This window comes from Camellia sinensis, chromosome 15, assembly GCF_055761805.1.
Source record: "Camellia sinensis isolate YWXY chromosome 15, ASM5576180v1, whole genome shotgun sequence".
In the NCBI taxonomy this organism is placed as follows: Eukaryota; Viridiplantae; Streptophyta; class Magnoliopsida; order Ericales; family Theaceae; genus Camellia; species Camellia sinensis.
This window is the reverse complement of record NC_138975.1, coordinates 8,000,698-8,022,855: the sequence shown is the minus strand read 5'-3', so window position 1 is coordinate 8,022,855 and position 22,158 is coordinate 8,000,698. Positions and strand designations below refer to the sequence as shown.

The 22,158-nt window shown below is 37.2% G+C and overlaps 2 protein-coding genes across 2 annotated transcripts; one reads left to right on the top strand and one right to left on the bottom strand.

Annotated features, from left to right (window-relative positions):
- Positions 1-158: 158 nt before the first annotated feature.
- On the bottom strand, positions 159-19,394 carry LOC114267029 (glutamate receptor 2.7-like). Its single transcript, XM_082909977.1, has 9 exons — positions 19,388-19,394; positions 17,872-18,057; positions 15,881-16,841; positions 14,675-14,792; positions 13,670-13,868; positions 12,728-12,764; positions 5,806-6,054; positions 1,519-1,612; positions 159-737 (listed from the first exon to the last, which is right to left on the bottom strand). The coding sequence occupies exons 1-9, from the start codon at positions 19,392-19,394 to the stop codon at positions 159-161; spliced, it is 2,430 nt and encodes an 809-aa protein (XP_082766103.1).
- On the top strand, positions 19,393-22,079 carry LOC145813847 (uncharacterized). Its single transcript, XM_082909976.1, has 4 exons — positions 19,393-19,419; positions 20,545-20,595; positions 21,022-21,613; positions 22,027-22,079. The coding sequence occupies exons 1-4, from the start codon at positions 19,393-19,395 to the stop codon at positions 22,077-22,079; spliced, it is 723 nt and encodes a 240-aa protein (XP_082766102.1).
- The last annotated feature ends 79 nt before the right edge of the window (positions 22,080-22,158 follow it).

The window sequence follows — 22,158 nt, the reverse complement described above, 5'->3', positions numbered from 1 at the left end:
ATTAGTCCAATTGAAAAAACAAAGGGCCCAAATTTACTCAAGCAAACTTGAGTGGCCACTAGCAAATTTTTTTTTTTTTTTTGGCGTATGTATAAGGGGCCCAAATTTATAAGCTCGCCTAGGGCCCTTGAATTTTCAAGGCCGGCCCTGAATACAGTCTAAAAGTACATTTTGGTGTCAAATATAGCTATTCTGGCAAATGAACCACAACTACATCTTCTACGTTCGACCTCACTAGCACTTTCCATCTCCACTTCTAATGGAATAACCATTCCATTGGAGTTACAATTTCTCGATAAGCTTGGCATATCACTACAACTTGATGAATCACCAACATGATTAAATTCCAAATCATGATCTGGGTTATCTCTCTTCTTGCTAAAGGGATATGATGTGAGGTGTCTTTGATCAAATTGTCGACGAAGTGCACAAAATCTTGACCAAGGAGTTGGTGGGCATGAATCTGATACTGTTTTAAAAAGATCTTTGTTTTGAAAAATGTACTTGGATATGTATGCAACAAGGCATAAAACAAGGACAAAGCCAGTAATAACAAAGAGGCCTCCAAAACTTTGGAGGGTTAGGCTGTTTGAGGTGCTAGTATTGATTTCTGCAACTAGACATGCGGTGGGATTTCCCAATAACTGTCTCTCAAATTCCAAAATCTTGAGACCTTTCGTTTTGGAGATTACTGCTCTAGAGACATCAGCTACTAATGGAGACTCTTTGGGGAAAACCTATTAATGTAAGAGTCAATTAAATTGGGAGACTTAATTGAAATACTTTTATACATTGGGGATTAGATTGACACAATTTGAACATTAGAAACTAAATTGAAATATTTTTGTATATTGAGACCAAATTGACAAAAGATTTATACTTTGGGTGCTAAAAATATAATTAACTTTAACTATAGTGATTAAAATATTTTTTATATTTGAACATTAGAAAATAAGTGACCAATACTACATATTCTGCAATAAAAATTAAGAATTGAGTCAATTATATGATAATTCCCACCCTCTATCTTAATTTTTCCCAATGTGAGATTCCATTCGTTTTTATAAAACCCTTAAAACCTCCTGTGACAAATTGATAAACCATAATATGTGATAAGTTTCAATTTATTAACCAAAAAAATTGAAAGATTTAGTTCCATGGTAAACACAGAACATGACACAGAAAACAAGAATGACACCATCATCCATTTATTTTATGTATCTAATTCTATGTTTGGTTTTTTAATATGTAGACTTTTATATATATACTATAAAAGAGAGAGAAACTTACAAAGCCGAACCCATCAGTTCGATAAATGGATCCAATTGTGGTGTATTTACCGCTGTATCTCTTGATACAAAAAGTTTATTGTAAGGAGCCACACCAAACAAGGCCGATATGCCTTCATTTTTACGACCTTTGGATAGAGCTTCGTTGCATTCATTACAAGATTTGCAAGGTGTGATCTTTGATTTGTCAAACCCCATGTCCTTCAAGATATCAGCAATGAAGGGTTACCCCTGCTTCAGTTGAAGGTGTGTTGCAATTGTGGTTGGGAACAAGATTCAAAAAGACAGTGTTGAAGGTTTGGAGACTTGTACCAGTTGCAATGCTGTGGTCAGTTTGGAGAATAAGAAATCATTGTATATTTAATGGCTGTCAATTCAGAATGGATGAGCTTGGTGAAATAGTTAAGGTTAGAGTTGAGATGTGAGTGAAATCTAATCTGAATGGCGTTCCCTACTCAGTGCATGATATTGTGGAAAATTTGACTCAGGTTAGATTATGTTTATAAGGTGGACTACTGGTTGAGACTTTATGTTTATATGGTGGATGGCTGGATGAGTCTGGAGATGTAGCAGCTTAGTGGCAGATCTTTTGGTGTGTGTTGATGTTCTGAGGCTTCTGTTATGAGGCTGCTTCTGGTGCTGAAGAGGTGGAGTTCTGTATTAGAAATGGAGGTCGAATGATCTGGAGCAAGTCTAGTGGCATATGTATTCTGCTGATATTGCTCTGCTGCTAGTCCTCTGTTGCTGATATATATTTTGCTGATATTATTCTGCTGCTGCTACTGATTGAAGTATTTGGTGGTTGGATTGTGTGTTGGTTTTGATCTGGTTGTTGGTTTGTTTGGAGCTCTTGGCTGCTTTGTTAAAGTATTTTTGAACATCAACAAAGCAGCCAACCTAGTTGAACTAGTTATGTTAGCTTTTGGTTGTCCTTCTTTTTGGGTGTCTTTGATTGGTTCCTCACCAATCCTGGGTTGAGAGCTAGCATATGATTGCGCTTTCTTTGCGGTGCCATCCTAGTTGGAATCGGTAAGTTAGTTATGATGCTTTCTGAAAAATCTAGAAATCCCCTAGATGTTGATTGTGATTATGTAACAATTTTAAGCAGTAAACAACAATCGCAATTAAACAATCAAGACAAATCGACACAACGATTTTACGTGAAAAAATCACAATTGGACACCTCCAATTGTGATAAAAAAACCACGGGCAAAAGCCACAAAATAATCCACTAAAAAGACATAAAGGAATTACAAAGGTATACTCTCAATTACCTAGCGAATCCGCGCCCAAATTGAACCAACCCCTATGTGTCTCTTCCAACCCCGTCTTCACCTCGGAATTGTCTTAATGATGAGCCACTCCAGAATCCACCAAAGCTTCAGACTCAAATTCTTCAGAATCCACCGAAGAACAACTCTCTCTTTTGTATAGAATGAACAAACAAACCTTTGATGTATTCTTCTTAACCCATGAGTTGAATACCCAATTAAACATCAAAGAAAACTAGCAAAATATCTTCAGATATAAACCTTAATATCGAAAAAGAAGATCTGGAGCAGTTATCCTAAAATCTGACAGAAACACGTACTTATAGAAATCTGGGACTGCGAAGCTCGCTCGAGCGAAGACTCTCTCGCTCGAGCGAGGAACCAAAAACGTGTGTTTTCCATAAGTGGCTTTGCTCGAACCACATAACCTTTGCTTGAGCGTACATCATCCTTCTCAGGTTTTTTGCTAGACGCAGCCTTCGCTCGAGCGAGAACTCCTTCGTTCGAGCAAGAAAGGGCGGACATGTAACTTCGAATGCAATTTTGCATTTTGCTTCGGGGGTGCTGCCCCTCGACCCCGCCTGGGCGTTGCCCCGGACCCGCCAAGGGGCGCTGCCCCCTCGACCCTCGCAAGCTGACCGGGCAGCTCGATCCCCGTCATAATCAGCGAAGTGGCAATCTTGAAAGTATTAACATCACAAACATCTCTACAAGGCATAATTCAGGTTGGATTCGCATCTAAAAACTTATAGCCTCACTGAAATAAAAAGTGCGAAAGCAAGTACAACTGAAAGGAGTTTTGTCAACCAGGATGGTCAAGAATAAAAATGTAGGAACCCACATTTTATGTCCTCATCATGTTCATGAGCATCGGTATGATTATGACTTGTTAAGTTTGCATGTGTATGTTGTGACTTGTTTCGCTTGAGCTAATGTGATCCATGCCTTGTTTTGAAGCCTTGTGATTTGTCTAAGTGTAGTATGCTTGTCTTGCTCCTTCCTTGATGTGAAACTTAGGTTACGCCCTGCCTGAGTTATGCTAGCCGATGTTATTCCAAGCCAAGGTCATCCTCAGTCTAGAAGTATCTTGGAACCCCTTGTTGACCTCCGTCCTTGCCTTGACCACATTAGCCGAGATGTTACCTTGCACCCAAGTGATCTCGTCCTGGAGTGGTATGACCTAGGCCGAGGTGTGGCGCATCTAGGCCAAGATGTGGCACAGCTTAGTCAAGTGTTGTCCTTCCTAGCCGAGGTCATTGTCACCTTAGTTGCCGAAGTCCTTTGTTAGCCGATGTCACCCATCGCCGGAGTGCCATTCCGTGTAGCTTTTCGAATACGCCTTGTTATTAGCCGATGTCATTGCCTCGTCAGAGAGCCCATACCGCTTTGCTTGTTGAACACTCTTCCACCATGCTTTGTCTGGTCTGTCAGCCACCTTTTCAGGAAGAACCCAACCAGTCGCCGCCATGTGTCTCAGCAGAGGGTTAACCCCAGAACCGGGTATAGAAAACTATTATTTGGTATCATAAACTTGCCTTGTAGAGAGAGAAGCTCTAGGAGGAAGAAAGAGTTTTAGAGTGAGGAAGTAGATCTTCAAGCTTGATTCCTAGAGATCGAACCGTTAGATCCGTGTTCTAAGGTTAGATTCTTGATCTGCTCATGATGTTCTCTATGTTCATGTTATTGCATTGCATGATCGGATATGATTTGTAAGCCATGCATCGTTTTGAAGCTCGATTTTAGAAAGAGAAAATGACATTCATGTGTTCTTCAAGAAAAGTCATGTTTTGAACCGAAAGCTTTTTGCCTAGACTCATGTTTTGTGTTTGTTCTTGCATGATTTTCAACTATGGGTACCCAGGTCCATGTTTTCAAACTCATAACATGGAAATCCTAGATTTGTGATGTCAGATTATGATTGAGCATTCATATTTTTTCATGTTTTCACACCCATGTTCTTCATGTTCATCAGCAGAGGGGAACCCAGAGTTTCCCGACCTCTTTTCCTTGCATGTGGCCCTCGGGAACACACCTCGGCGAGGAGGTGTGGAACCTCGGCCTGGACCTGGTTGGTGCCCAGCATGTTTTCCGAAAACATTTGTGTACATACGAAACTTGTTGAAGGTGCATTCAATAGGCTTTGCCATGTGTTTGTAGGATTTGGGCTTGTCTCGACCCCGACGTTTGAAGAAACTAAGTGAGTGGTATTTTTAATAAAGCTATGTTACACTTGTTTTCGTAAATCTCGTCTTGCCTTGTTTTGAAAAGTACTTGATCTAGCATGAATGACTATCCCTACTTGTATATTAAACACTATCTTGTTTTGATGACATTTCTTGAAAGTCCTTAGCTGCAGGGGACTATAATGCAACTGCACTCTTGTCTTGAAAGTCCTTAGCTGCAGGGGACTATAATGCAACTGCACTCTTGTCTTGAAAGTCCTTAGCTGCAGGGGACTATAATGCAACTGCACTCTTGTCTTGAAATTGTCATCACCCTCTTGTATTAAGTAGATGTAATAACATCCAAAGAACTTGAAAGGCCGGCAATGAACTTGATTTCCCTCTTGATTGTAAAGTATGCTACGTATTGTTTTGAAAGAAATCTTGGATATCAATCATGCAAAACCTTTATTTCTAATATCATTCACTGAGTATCCAAGCTCACCCTCTCTATATATATGTAGGTGATGAACAAGAGGGCATTGAGGCCTAGACGTGATGCCGATGTGTTTTTGGGTGCATTGCCGACATGTTTTGGATTAGCATTTTTGCACCATCTTGAAGATCATGCTTCTCGGCTTATTTTTCATTTGCACTTGTATATGTCGGCTTGAGAAGCCTTTTGGTCAAGATGTGTTTTGTATTTCATTTCCTTCTTGTATTTAAGTTGTAAGACTTTATAAAGATGTATGTCATTTCATTGGACTTAAGCACGGCTCTCATGGACTGTTAGATTCTGTATATGTATATGTGTAGCTTCCGCACTTGTAAGCCCCATATTTTATACTCTGATTGTGTGTGATTTTGTAAGTCGGCCTTTGGTAATCTCGGATTACTGGCCATCACGGCACCAAACTACTAGGGGCGGTTTGGGGGCGTGACAAAAAACCTAACACTTTCTGCTCTCCCCTGCTTTGTTGATGTATTTTTTCATGTATTATGCTTTTTTCGTCAATGAAGTTTTATTTTGCTGATCAAAAAAAAAAAAAAAAGATATCAGCAATGAAGGATCCAGAGCTGCACCCAACGTAGTCCCCATTTTTGATGAGTTCATTCACGTCAGTCACAGTGGGTCGAAGCTTCTGCACCGTTAATCTTGCTAGCAAACTTGCCGTGTAGCTTGAGCTCAATATCAGCACCACAAACAACCATACTGTCATCACCAATCTAGCCAAGTTGCTTACTATTTTCTCTACCACAAAACCATATATATATATATATATATGAGGTTCATGGAAAGAAAGCAATACATATACTCGTAGTTTTTGTGTTCTGTTTTTTGTGTTAATTTAGAACCTGTAATTTAATTGTATCAATTTTATTCGTGTGATAATTTAGTTTAATTGATAACATCATTGACAAATTAGACAGAGATAATGGTCTATTAAATTTTGAAGCAATAGTCATCAATCAGTTATTTGCACATCATAGTGTTTCTTCGCTTCACATTATTTTTTAAAATTTTGAATTATAATTGTGCCTCTTAAGCAAATTACCATTAAGAACAAAAGGTACACATTCTCTTCCAATCCAATCACCACTGGCTGCCACCCTTCGTTAGAAATTTTAATTTTAATTTTAAATTTTGTTTTTTGTTTTTTTTTTTTTGGTGTGGTGATGACTGATGAATTAAGATTAGAGTTGGAATTTGAAAGTTAAAGATGAGGATATATTAGGAAGATTAAGTGGTGTGAAATGAGAACAAATCAAAATTGTGTGTGGGTGAACTGAGAGAAACTTTATGGTGTAAATAGAAACTCATCACAACCCTAAATCACTTGGAGGAGAGCAAATAAATTGTTTTGTCTTCTAATTTCAGTCCAATTTTTAAACAGATAATATCCACTATACTAAAATTGGCACAATTAAAAAAATTTAAAGGTAAAATTAAGAAACTATAAATATTGAATTGAGTAGTGCAAGTAAAACAAAATACTCAACTATGAGCAAGAACTAGAGTTGAAAAGGGGAACCAAAGGATCAAGCCAACATGATTGGGAGGTGGACCTCAAAAATCAATGTTGACTCGGTGTTCCATAACCCGAACAACAAATACAGTGAAGAGGAAGAAAGCTATACAACACTACAACAAAATGCATGTTTGGCGACTAAAATTGGCGACCAAATCAATTTTAGTCGCCAAAAACAGCAGATTGGGCAACTAAAAACCTGATTTAGTCGGCATTGATTGAATCTTTTTAGCTACTAAATTAGTTTAGTCGCCATATAGTCTTATTAGCGACCAAACTTAGTTTTAGTCGCTGTTTGTTACCATTTTACGCTACTAAAATTTGATTTAGTCGCGTATAATAACATTTTGCGACAAAACACTTTTGTCGCCCAAAAATGGGCGTATTTTTGATGATTTTTTTACGACCACAGCTAAGTTAGTCGTTGTATATTAAATATTGCCGACGAAATTTTGAATTTAGTAGCCAAATAGGATGCTTTTGGTGACCAATTTTTAGTCGCTGTTAAGGATATTTGGCGACAAATAATCATTTAGTCGGTAAAGCTTCGAAATTTTTTTAGAGGGAAACTCATTAATATTGGCACCCAGTATATATATTAAATAGACACTTTTTTGTTCTGTTTTGTCTCACACACCAACATACAGAGCAGTCGATACCAAACCCATCGCTCACCACCGCCGATCATCACCATCGCTGGCCACCGGCGCTCGCCACCACGACCACTGCAAATCGGCCCCACCACTGATTACAGGTATGTGTCTATCGTCTCTCTCCCTCTCTGTCGATTTGCTCTGTCTGTTTGTATCTATTGCTCGTTGTCTCTCCCATCTCCTTCTCTCACGATTTCTATAGGGTTTTCACATGTTTTTTTTCCTTTCATTTTCCGTTTATTTCGTAAACAATTTTTTAGGGCTTTTTCTGATTTCGTGAATGGGTTTGGTTGAAATTTCGAATTGTGGATTTTGGATTATCGATTTTGGATTGTTCAACTATATCACCAAATGTGCCTCTGTTTCAGGAATATTCCAAACTAACCCTATATATATATATGCATGCAGAGGTGAGAAATGTAATTAATGTTTTAGCTTGTTTTGTGTGTTAGTGAGAGGACCTGAGACCACAAGGAGAAAGCCTCTGCAATCTAAGTAAGCTAAGGAGCTTAAAGGGACATTCCAGTTCCCTTCTGGTGTGCTTTTTGGAGATTGAAGGTACCTTTTTTTGAAAAAAATTCACTCCAATTTGCTTATAATTTTTTTTTTTTTTTTGCTCTGATAATTAAAATCCAATTTATGTTGTTCCCACCATTTAGAACAACATATGTTTTGAATGTAATTAAACACTCAAATTTAGAGTAATAGGAAAAATACTTTATTAGTTGGTTACGTTTGATGTGTTCGTTGAGAATGAAAATCAAACAAGGAAGTATTCTCCATTGCAGGTGTTTGTAAGTCACTTATTGGGGAAATTAAGTTCCTTAATTTTTTTGGTTTTATATATGTTTATAAGTATATGAAAATGGTTACATCTTAAATTATCAAACAAGACACTCTATCATTAATCTTAAACTCTTGAAAAATTAGAAAGAGGGCAAACATGCATTCAGTGGATAAAAAAATTGTCCCATCCTACACTACACCTCTTTACTTCTCTCAATCAAGATAGAAAAAAAAAATGCCTCTTTATCATAAGTATTTTGATTGTGAACATTAGATATCTTATAAATTTAAAATAAAAATAATATCATCCAAAAATTACAACTACATTATAAAAAACTAGAGAGAGCCCCAATCATTTTTAAACATCTACAATTTTTACATACACTAGCAGCACTTGGACGGGGTAGTGGCGGCCAGCCTACTATAACCTGCTGCTCATTCAATACCCCATCTCATCCACTATGGATTTAGTAGTAGAAATGGAAAAATAAAAATAAAATAACAAAAATACTAAGCAGAGGATATAACTAAGGTTTACATTCAAAGTAGTGCAACCATTAAAAAAACTAGGAGTCTAGTCACTCAGATTTCACAGGTGCACTTGATGATGATAACTTTCATTCTGAAGGTAGAGGCTGTTCGCCACCAAAGAGTCACTAACCAACCCAACATCAACTTCATCAAAATTCAGATTAAGTGAATGGCCCAAATTAGGAGGGCATGGCCCAGATTTGTGTATTATATATGCCCCTGAATCTTCAAATATCATTATGGGAGTGTGTCCGTTTAATTAGCTTCAGTTGCATACTCTATTTGTGTCAGTTTAAAAGAGTCTTGAATACACTCTTATTTGTGAATCATGCATAAAAATAGTATCAAATACACTAATATTTGGAGGTGTTAGTTTCACATATGGAAAATAGCATCTGCCGATTGCATCTTCAATGGGAGTCGCACCAACTGGACTTTTTTTGGGTCTTTGTTCTTTGTGATTTGTGCATAACAACCAAATTAATGTATAAAACAATTACTTTATTTTTTAAAATGTTTCAAAACTTTAAAATTTCATTACTTTTGTTTCACCCATCTGATTTTCATAAAATTTATGTTTACAAAATGTATTTGTTGAGATCTATTCAAGTCCAATCTATATTGAATATCAAATTTAATTTCTCTTTAAATTTGGTTATAATTATATGTCTCCCTCTAAGATGACTTCACATAGAATTGTGAATGTATGTCACATTTGCGTATGAATACATGCCAAGTTACTAGTGAAATTAGCTAACTATATGCAATTGACAAATAGGCAAGACATCCCAATCTGTTATTATTATTTCGTTCACTTCAAAAAGCAATGCTAATCGAATCCCTAAACTTACTTAAGCTCTCTTCCATTACAGAGTATTTTTCCAAGTTGTCGTCCATTCCCAGGTTCATCTTTGCTTGATGTGTACTGTTCCAATAATGGACAAGAGTTGGATGATGATAAAAGATAGGCTAAAAAGTAAAGAGTATCTAGAAGGTGTTCCCCCTATTGACCATGTTCAGTACGTTGGACAATTATGATTTCAAGAATTGAATCATGATTTCATTTGGGTTGTAATCAACATAAATCCGGGTCTATTTCCCCCTATTGACCATGTTCAGTACGTTGGACAGTTATGAGCTTCATTATTGTCATATAGGAAAAATATATTAGTTCAGTTAATCTCCTATGTTAGTTGTCGCCTTACCAAAACTTAGTCGAAAAAAGGCCTTCGAGGGCCGAAATTTGAAAGCAGCCCCCGAACCACTGTAGGGATGGCACGGGTAGCTTTCTTGTGTCAAATAGGACCCGTGGGGACAGACGGGTCATAGTTAGCACGTGTACGTTGGGAGTTGGTGTGAAAAACGCCATAAACTTAGCCGAAAAAAGGCCTTCGAGTGCCGAAAATTGAAAGCAGCCCCCGAACCACTGTAGGGATGGCATGGGTAGCTTTCTCGTGTCAAATAGGACCTGTGGGGATAGACGGGACGTAATTAGCACGTGTACGTTGGGAGTTGGTGTGGAAAACGCCATAAACTTGGTCGAAAAAAGGCCTTCGAGGGCTGAAAATTGAAAGTAGCCCCCGAACCACTGTAGGGATGGCATGGGTAGCTTCCTCGTGTCAAATAGGACCTATGGGGACAAACGCGACATAATTACCACATGTACGTTAGGAGTTGGCGTGGAAAATGCCATAATTAACTTAGCCGAAAAAAGGCCTTTGAGGGCCGAAAATTGAAAGCAGCCCTCGAACCACTATAGGGATGGCACGGGTAGCTTCCTTGTGTCAAATAGGACCCGTGGGGACAGACGAGACGTAGTTACCACGTGTACGTTGGGAGTTGGCGTGAAAAACGCCATAAATTTAGCTGAAAAAAGGCCTTCGAGGGATGAAAATTGAAAGCAGCCCCCGAACCACTATAGGGATGGCACGGGTAGCTTCCTTGTGTCAAATAGGACCCGTGGGGACAGACAGGACGTAGTTACCACGTGTACGTTGGGAGTTGGCGTGAAAAACGCCATAAACTTAGCTGAAAAAGGCCTTCGAGGGCCGAAAATTGAAAGCAACTCCCGAACCACTGTAGGGATGCCATGGGTAGCTTCCTCATGTCAAATAGAACTTGTGGGGACAGACAGGACGTATTTAGCACGTGTATGTTGGGAGTTGGCGTGGAAAACGCCATAAACTTAGCCGAAAAAAGGCCTTCGAGGGCCGAAATTTGAAAGCAGCCCCCGAACCACTATAGGAATGGCACGGGTAGCTTCCTTGCATCAAATAGGACCCATGGGGATAGACGGGACGTAGTTACCATGTGTACGTTGGGAGTTGGCGTGAAAAACGCCATAAACTTAGCTGAAAAAAGGCCTTCGAGGGCCGAAAATTAAAAGCAACCCCCGAACCACTGTAGGGATGCCATGGGTAGCTTCCTCATGTCAAATAGAACTTGTGTGGATAGACGGGATGTAGTTAGCACGTGTATGTTGGGAGTTGGGGTGGAAAACGCCATAAACTTAGTCGAAAAAAGGCCTTCGAGGGCCGAAATTTGAAAGCAGCCCCCGAACCACTATAGGAATGGCACTAGTAGCTTCCTTGCGTCAAATAGGACCCATGGGGACATACGGGATGTAGTTAGCACGTGTACGTTGGGAGTTGGTGTGAAAAACGCCATAAACTTAGCCGAAAAAAGGCCTTCAAGGGCCGAAAATTGAAAGCAGCCCCCGAACCACTGTAGGGATGGCACGGGTAGCTTCCTCGTGCTAAATAGGACATATGGGGACAGACAGGACGTAATTAGCACGTGTACGTTGAGAGTTGGCGTGACAAACGCCATAAACTTAGCCGAAAAAAGGCCTTCGAGGGCCAAAATTTGAAAGCAGCCGCCGAACCACTATAGGGATGGCACAGGTAGCTTCCTCATGTCAAATAGGACCTGTGGGGACAGATGGGACGTAATTAGCACGTGTACGTTGGGAGTTGGCATGGAAAACGCCATAAACTTAGCCGAAAAAAGGCTTCGAGGGATGAAATTTGAAAGCAGCCCCGAAACCACTGTAGGGATGGCACGGGTAGTTTTCTTGTGTCAAATAGGACCCGTGGGGACAGACGGGACGTAGTTAGCATGTGTTCGTTGGGAGTTGGCGTGAAAAACGCCATAAACTTAGCCAAAAAAAGGCCTTCGAGGGCCGAAAATTGAAAGCAGCCCACGAACCACTGTAGGGATGGCACGGGTACCTTCCTCATGTCAAATAAAACCTATGGGGACAGACGGGACATAATTAGCACGTGTACGTTGGGAGTTGGTGTGGAAAGCGCCATAAACTTAGCCAAAAAAAGGCCTTCGAGGGCCAAAATTTGAAAGTAGCCCCCGAACCACTGTAGGGATGGCACGGGTAGCTTCCTCGTGTCAAATAGGACCTGTGGGGACAGACGGGACGTAATTAGCACGTGTACATTGGGAGTTGGCATGAAAAACGCCAGAAAGGTTATAAAAATATATTAAAGCTTATATATTAAAGCTTACAAATATATATGTTCTATAAGCATCTCTATATATGTACATTTATGAATAAAATATATATATATTTACACATTAGACTAAACTTGACTTGGGGCTCATGCTTGACTCGGGAAATTTCTTTGCACTTTAAATACAATTTAAAGTGTAAAGAAACTATATTCAAATTCCTAAATTCAAACTATATTTAAATACAATTTCAATTACAATTGACATCCTTGCAATTTCTATTTTGTAGATGGCTATAACTTTTTGTTTACAATGGAACTAATGGGTGTAGTTTTTGTTGTGTAGATGGCTTTTGGCATTGACATGTGGATCTTCTATTTTTTTTGCCCGGAAGATAATTCACAGTTTTGCAAATTTGGGAAGTTTTTTTGTCATCGTAATCTTTTTGTGTGGAATTTGGATGCATCGTACATATAATTTTTGGCGGGGTACATAGTATTTTTGGAGCTTGTATTAATTGCTCTGGTGGTATATATAGATTACCTTTTGTCGTGGTACATATTACCATTGTAATTTGTACCTTTGCAAATGGTCATTTTACAATGCATAGTATAGTAAAAATGTTGAGTATAGAGGACATTGTTTTGGTAACGTATTTGGAATGTATGACATTATTATTTGTAATTGGAATATATATAGTTGGTTTGTATATAAGTTTACATTAGCAGGTGTTTTTTTTGTTTGATGGTTGTAAGTGAAACATCATTACAGAATAGGTGATATTATATATAGGTTGTGTACCTATTACAGGTTGCGGTGGATACATATAGGTTCTGACAAAATTTATTAAAATGAAAAAAACAAAACAAAAATATAAAATGAGGTTTTTGGTGACAAAACAATTGGTAGCCAAAAATAAATAAATCTATTGGCGACTAAATATTTAGTAGCCAAAACGAAATGAAAACAGTTATGGCAACTAACTGTCTAGTAGCTAAAACTCAAAACACTTTTGGTGACTAAATTTTTAGTCGCCAAAATAGAATCAAAAAATCATAAGTGACTAACCTGTGTAGTAGCTAAACAAGAATCAACCTTTCCGTGACTAAAACATTTAGTAGTTGAAATAGCACTATTGGCGACTAATAATTTCATCGCCGTACATATTATAAGTTTTCGCGACAAAAGATTTAGTAGCTAAAGATGTGAGTTAAACGAATTAATGCACCCTTTGGGCCACTAATATGTTAGTCGCCAATGTCAGTCATCAGCGACTAAGGCTCTTTTCGTCGCTAATACCTGTTACTTTTGCCTACTAAAATATTAGTCGGTATTTTTGTAGTACTTTTGGCGACTAAACGTTTTTTAGTCGCTATTTCCTTCGGCGACGATGTATCCCCGACAAAGCCAACGACCAAAATTTTTGGTCGGCAAAGTATTTCGGCGACTAAAATCAATACTTTTGGTGACTTAAAAATTAGTCGCCAAAAGTGTATTTTCTTGTAGTGCAAGTTAGCCACAAGTCACTACTGAGAGGCTTCAAGAATGTCCATTTACTATTTGTGTCCTCATATGTAATTGGCACTACCATTGTTACCTCTCCTTCTGCAAATGGCAATGTAAAATCCACATAGAATGATCTGTTCGCTGTGATTGTAATGTCCCCTACTGCACCATCATATTTCTACTTCCAACAAAAAATTTTAAAAAAAATAAAAATAATCAAATTTCAACAATTAATTCCACATGAATAAACTAATTGATCTTCAAAGTATAATAAATTACATATTTTGGGGACTATACCGTTATTAACCCTTTTTATATCCTAGAAGATTAATTAAGGATAAATTACACCATTAGTACCTTTAGTTTACGTGAATTATCACTTTAGTTCTTGTAATTTTAATTTAAACAATTTAGATCATATACTTTCAATTTTATTGCACTATGATCTCTTTGTCGCTTACCGTTATAATTTTGAACGAAAAAAGAATAACACAGAACTATAAGAAATAAAATAGAATTCAAAATAAATTATAAAGACTACTGATATACACTACAGGAAATCGCACTTTTGCCGACTAAAAATTTAGTCGGCAAAAGTCCATTTTTAGTTGGCAAAAGTAATTCGCAACTAATTTTTTTGGTCGCCAATTCCACAACTTTTGGCGACCAAAGTATTTTTAGTCGGCAAAAGTGGTCGCCAAAAGTGTATTTTCTTGTATTATATAATGAATAAATTACACCCTATAATGATTAAATTACACACTATTCCTTGCATTTTAAAAAAAAAAAATCTTAATTCCATACATGATTTTATTTTTATTTTTTTAGTTCAAAATGTTAACGATGCATGACAAAGGGGTCACATTATAAAAAAATTGAAAGTTTAAGATTCAAACTGAAATTATAAGTATTAAAGTAGCACTTCACTTAAACTAAAGAAACTAATGATGTAATTTACCCAATAATCATTAGTGTAGAACTCACCTCCTTGAGAGAAACTTGATACACCATATCATTGTAACTCAAAGAGCTCAAGCCATCAACAATCTTAAATGGAACAAACTCATATCGCACAGCATAAGGCAATGCTGAAATTACAGACCTGAATATTTCGATACAAAATCCACCAAATACGGTAACATTTGTATGAGGATCTATTTCTGAAAAATCTAGAAATCCCCTAGATGTTGATTTGTGATTATGTATCAATTTTAAGCAGTAAACAACAATCCCAATCAAACAATTAAAACAAATCGGCACAACGATTTTACATGAAAAAACCACAATTGGACACCTCCAATTGTGATAAAAAACCACGGGCAACAGCAACAAAACAATCCACTAAGAAGATATAAAGGAATTACACAGGTGTACTCTCAATTACCTAGCGAATCCACGCCCGAATTGAACCAACCTCTATGTGTCTTTTCTAACCTCGTCTTCACCTCATAATTGTCTTGACAATGAGCCACTCCAGAATCCACCAAAGCTTCAGGCCCGAATTCTTCAGAATCTACCGAAGAACGACTCTCTCTTTTGTGTAGAACAAACAAATAATCCTTTGATGTATACGCTTTAAACCATGAGTTGAATACTCAATCAAAACATCAAAGAAAACTAGCAAAATATCCCCAGATATAAACCTTAGAACTCAAGAAGAAGATCTGGAGAAGTAATCCTAGATTTGGACTAAAACACGTATTTATAGAAACCTGTCCCGCGATCTCCGCTCGAGCGTCGGATTGGCCGCTCGAGCGGACCTACGCTTGAGCGCGAAAAGTTCCGCTCGAGCGGGAAAAAACAACATCCAGTATTTTTGCAGGCGAATAAACTTCTAGAACTCAGCATTCTCCGCTCGAGCGGGGGAATGTCCGCTCGAGCGGACAGGCAACTTGGAATGCATTTTTGCATTTTGCTTCTGGGGCGCTGCCCCTCAACCCCGCCGTGGCACTGCCCCGGACCCACCAAGGGGCGCTGGCCCCTCGACCCCCGCGAGCTGACCGAGCAGCTCGATTCTGGTCATAATCAGCGAAGTGGCAATCTTGAAAGAATTAACATCATAAAACTTCTCTGCAAGGCACAATTCGGGTTGGATTCGCATCTAAAACTCATATCCTCACTGAAAGACAAGAGCGAATAAAATTACAACTGAAAGGAGTTTTGTCAAATGGGATTGCCAATAATAAAAACCTAACAACTTCCATCTTCGCAAATTGATTAAATCCGCTCATCGGCACTTCAATTCCTAGCTTCTTACCACTCACCGGTACATTTGTTGACCCTCCTGGCCATATAATTGTGTGAAAGTTTTCCTTCGGACATGAGAAACAACTTTTTGTCGCATTTTCATTAAGTTTCTTTGAAATACCATAGGATTGTCTCCATATCGCGACCTCTCTACCTTGATTTCCAACTACATTTAGTATTTGGAATGGTGATGGGTTTAGTTGACCATTAAGAAGAAAGAATTTACCTCTTAGTCCTTCAAATGTTGTCCCCAACATTGCCTCAAGAAGTTTAGGACTTGTTTGAGAGATTCTAAAATTAAATAGGTTTATCGAATTCATTGTGCTAATGTTCTCTATGTTGTTGATTGGCGCCTCCAATCCAACTTTCTTTGCTGCCATAGCTAGTGCCCACATAGTGTCATCTGACCATAGCCCAAAAATGCTTGACTCGTCTTGTTTGATCGTAGAATTAGGATTATTTTGAAAGAAATCAAGTCGTTTGGATTGGAGAACATGAGGTTTGACCCCCAAGACACCTTGCATTGCTTCTATGACATTGGAATCCATAGAGAGTAGGTCCATCAACCCATTGGTGATGATCCACACATGGCCCTCGCTCAACATTCCTATTTCCTTGGCTTTTAGGAATAGGCAAGTGCCAAGAAAATGCGACATGTGCACCAAGAATACCCTCATTTGCATTGCCATCATCTTGTACAACTCTTTCTCAATAAAATCATCGCTTCCTGAAAGAGGAATGATGTTTCTATAGGAAATTCGCACGATTTCTTTTAACGCATTCGACAAATATGGAATTACACCGTTCCTATAATCAGTGTCCTCATTTATAATGACAACTTCCCTCCATAGGAACGTCTCAACAATGGCAGCAATGGCTCCAACTTGGGTGTCATCGCTAAGAGCTGTTTGGACAAAGTATTGAGTTCAGGAAAGCACAGAAGGACTTGTTGCAGAGAAAGAAATGATTGACACATGACCTCTATCTCCTAGATCCATCACAAAATTGGCTTGTGCTGATTTTTGTGGACCAACTATTGCATCCACCTCCACATCTTTCAACAAATTAATAATTGCATGTATTTACATAACCCTTAAGGGGGGAAATTTGGTGAAATTTTTTTAAAGTTATAGTTAGTTTGCTCTAAATTCATCATATGATTCATCATAATCAGGCCATGAAAAGGAGCCTAGCCTACAGAAAATGTTTGTACAAATTAACAAATCTTATTACTTGATGTGTCATATAATAATAAAATTTTAGATACTAAAACGGAACCTATTTCAAAAATATACTAAGTGCCACATCAGTTAATAAAAAAATATATAAGAATTGTTAGTTTGTATAGTTTTACTTAGCCTAGAGTGCAACTAGAGCTCTAACTTTTGATTTTGATTTTGATTTTTTAAAATGAATTTGTGCAAAAACAAAAGGGATTTGTTAGTCGATTGTTACAATGTGTCTTGTTGCTCATAAGGGCCTCAGTTGTAATGTAGGAGTTATTCCATCTTCTTCCGTTATTCCAATGGTTTTTTTAAATAGGTAATTTTAGGTTTCATGCAATGTTGTCATGTTTATAGAACATTTATTTTATTTTATTATTTTGATAAGAGCAAGAATGAGGAATAAAGCTTGAACTCAGATCATACACCTAAACTTAAGATGTAAAGAGCCAATTTTGGGCAACATTTAAGGTGATCAAAAGCTAAACTTCTCCTTTTTTTCCCCCCACAAATTAAAGCAATACAAGACTGAAGCTCAATAGATCGTGATAACAAGGCCACTTGCCACTTACAATTATACAATATCCGTGCAAAAAACAAAACAATTGAATAAACTTACGTGTTCGGGAATCATTTTTTTTTATTAAAAAATGAAGAAGAAAAGAACAGAAAGAAAAGAAACTATACGTGTATATGTAAAAGTATACATACCAACAGCTGCAGCATCGATAACCTGTTCCCTGGAATCTCTAACATGGAGGACCAACCTGGTTTTGTGGTTTTCATGAGCCGAATAAAAATCCTTAAGAGCCATATTTAAGTGGCTCAGTCCCATTCTCCCTACTTTTGAATCCAAATCAAGAACCACACCCACTTGAAACACAACTGAACCATTCCCTAAAACATTACTTTGGGATGTACCAAAAAGAGTATAAAAACTAATCAAAACAAGAAAGATATGTAAAAATATCTCGTTATTGTTGTTGTTTCTCTTCAATTTAAATTAGGTTTTCATTTGTTGTAAGCAAGACTGCTATATATATACACTATGCATGCTTGATTTTGGTGAGGTTCTCTACGTTGATTAATTAATTGTGTGGTGAACATCATAGGAAGTTGTTATTTCGGAGTCAATAACAATGGTATTTACCTAGCAATTTCTTCTCTACGTAGACAAATTAAATGATATGATATCAATTTGGTCTTCTGCAAAAACACAAAAAGATAACCTCCCTTTTTTATGATTAGGATTTATTTGTAGGAATTAGTTTGCCTCTAGTCCTTTAGAATTTGGTGTCATGGGTTTATTATAATTAGGTGGTATCTAGAGCTATTATGATTGGTTGAGAGGAGGAGATCACGATTTTGAGTTGATGTACCAGAGAAGAAAACATAGTGTTGGTGATTAGTGGATGACACAGTTTCATGTTGCCCCAATCACATACTAATTTTTCTCATTATTGGCACTATTTTAATAATTTAAATTATTCAATTTATCAATAATATTAGAATGACTATTGCTTCATATATTTTGTTTACTATATCTTCACATACACACTTGTTAAATATGTCGGGTCCACATAATATTTTCTAATTACACTTAACTTATTGATGATAAGATTTAAGATGTTTCAAGTTCAAATCATCTTAAAGGATCACTAGAGATTTGTTGGGTTATTAATTTAAGGTCTCAAAATTAGTTAAGGTATGAGCTAACTCCAACGCTCAGTTATTAAAAAATATATTTTAAATATTTTTTTATAGATGATGTACATAGAGAGGCGTATAAAACAAACTAATCAAATTACTAAAGTGAGACTTGCAATAAATTTACAAACCTGAACTGCACCGATCTAACCAACGAACTCAGTTGGAGACAACCTAATCCTTAAATTAAATTAGGCTTCATTTGACATGTCAATTTGGGGCTAAAATCTCCATAAAAAGACAAAATAGGCTAAAAGTAAATAAGACAAAATGTTACATTCAAATCATAATCATTTCACTTTTTCTCTCACAAAAATAAAAATAAAAAAACCAAAAAGTCTAATCCAAACAAACTTTTTAGCCTCGGGCTAAAAGTTAAAAAATTAAAAAATCAACTCATTTCCTAAACGAAGACTTAGGAGGGGAGCAACTTATTGGTGTTGTCCTGATGAGAAAGAGTCCCCTTTTTAAATTTTATTTATTTATTTATTTATTTTATGTTTTAGAATTTTCTCTAAACGCGACATGGGCGAAAGTAGAAATTTTTTCAAGGTGTTAAGATGTGCATAAAAAAAATTGAAGCAGTCCCTTTTTTTAATTTTTAATTGGGATTTTTATTGATAAATCCATTTTAGAGTTGTTATAACCCATTAGGTCCACAAAGGATTATTATAACCTGATTAGTCCCATATACTTTTCTTTTTATTCCATAAGGTCCATTTTACAAATTTTGTATTTTTACCTGGACTATTATGCCCATATATATATATATATATATTGTGTTAATACACATAGCACATTGCCTCTTCTTTCGTTGATTCAGTTTTGGTAGTTTCTATCTTCACGCTTTTAATCATCATTCTAATTCAGATGGATACGTTTCTATTTTGCATGCTCGTTTCAAGGCTTTGATGTGCTAGGGTTTCATTGTTGCTGTTGTAGTATGGTTCAGAGATTTTCAAGTAAAGACGACGAATTGGACGGTGTTCGGTTGTCATATTTTCTGGAGTATAACTAGTTCAAATCAGTTGTTTTCGAGTTACACGATGAGTGTAGAATTACATGATTAAGGTTAATATCATTTTGGTTATGAATACATGTTCAGCTTATGTTTTGATTTGTACGATGGATCAGATGCTTTGTTTTTTGATTGATATGGATCCGATGTTCTGTTTGTTCAATTATATGCATTTTGCGTGGTCCTGTGGACGGGAGGTCATTCAGATTATGTGAAGAATGTGGATGTTCTCATTTTACTTTGGTGTTTGCTTAATAAGGCTCTGTGTGGGTGATATAATTCAAAGTATATGTATCAATGTGAATGTTCACATCTTGTTAATACTATGTGAAGAATGTGGATGTTCTCATTGTACTTTGATATTTGCTTAATGAGGCTCTATGTAGGTGATATAATTCAGAGTATATGTATCAATGTGAATGTTCACATCTTGTTAATGTGAAGTTATGGAGGGTTGCTTGCTTGTTGTGTACTGTCACCTTAATGTGGTGGTGTTATTTTGATATTATAAAATGTTTTATGTTGTGTAAAGATGGTGGTGATAGTTTTCATTATGGATTTAGCACTTGAACTATACACATAGGCATTTAATTTTGCACAATGTGAATTTTCATATCGTTTATATTATTGTTGACTGTTGTATTATTGTGTTTTTACAGGAGATGGATACCTTTATGATGTTGGTGTGTACATATGGTTGCAATATAACTGTAATAAATGTTGCCCGCGCATTGTGTTATTCGCGTTTGGTGGAGTGTTTGTGTGAAAAATGGGGTGAGTTGTCTGCTGGTTCTATTTCATTGTTCTGTCGGCTACCTGGGATTAATAGGTGTGATTTGGACAATGAGGAAGAATTTCAGAACATGTTATTCCTTGCTAAATCAATGGGGGTACAACATGTAGAAGTTGTCGTTGAGTTAAAAAGTGATATTGGTCAGTCGAGTAGCTCTGGGTCGTTGCGTGTGGGAGGTGAGGAAGAAATTGATGCACTACGGAGATTTTGCCACCATAAGGAGAAGGTGTTGTTGTCAGCCCCTTGGGCAAATGGTATTACGTATGCGGGACAACGGTTTGTTAGAAGTGCACAAGAATTTCATGATGTTTTATGTAAGTATGCTATCCAATATGGGTTTCAGTTTACGTATGTCAAGAACGAGACAACAAGGGTTACTGTTGTGTGTGCGATGAGCGAGGAGAGAGGCTGTTTGTGGGCTATACATTGTAGAGCACAACGAGCAAATGGTTTTTTTTGCATCAAGAGGTTCAGTGATGTGCATAGTTGTGGTACGAATGTCCGAACATCGAAGAATCTGCGAGTTAGTTTTGATTTGGTGTCGATTACCATATCTAAAATTGTGAGGGACAAGTCGTTGACTTGGCCATGTGAGGTGGTGACTATTTTGAAGAGGGATAATGGGCTAGATGTGAGTTACCACATGATATGGTTGGGCGTGGAGAAAGCAAAGGTTACTATTCATGGAGATCATTTATTATCGTTTGGCCAGTTGCGGTGGTATTCAGATGCTGTGATGCGTTACAATCCAGGGAGTTATGTCAACATTGACTATGATGCGAGTAGTCAACAGTTTTGTCGTTTCTTTGTATCATTCGCTGCGTGTATTTCTGGGTTCAATTCTTGTCGGCCTTTATTATTCCTGGAAGGAACATTCCTCAAAAGAAAGTACAAAGGTCAACTACTTGCGGCAACGGCAAAAGATGGAAACAATGGTTAGTATTTTTTTTAGTTGTCTATTCATGTAAGTATTCACATTGAGTAGCATAGTGTGGACATATGACAGATGATTACAGTGTGTTCTATATTTATACTAGTGTCAATGTTTACATCAATACACATTGATGTGAACAACAACATAATATGACTGATTGAGAAATTAACAGTAATGTGAACATTCACATTAGTATACATTGATGTGAATGTTCACACCAGTGTCTACTAATGTGAGTTTATCCATTAATGGACATGAATGTGAATGTCATTGATGTTTACGAACCCAAATCCAAAAACAACAATAGTAATAGGACAATGTAGATATAAACATTCACATGACCTGTTTCCTTCATATTGTTTTCTATTCACTTTGGAATATTGTGAACAGTTGTTTAATGGTGTTGTGTTGTAGGTCTATTTCCTATTGCATTTGCGATTGTTGATTCAAAGACCACAGCCAATTGATCGTTGTTCTTGCACGAACTTGGGAAGGTTGTTGATGGTAAGTGCCAGATTACTTTTATTTCGGATCGCAAACTTGGTC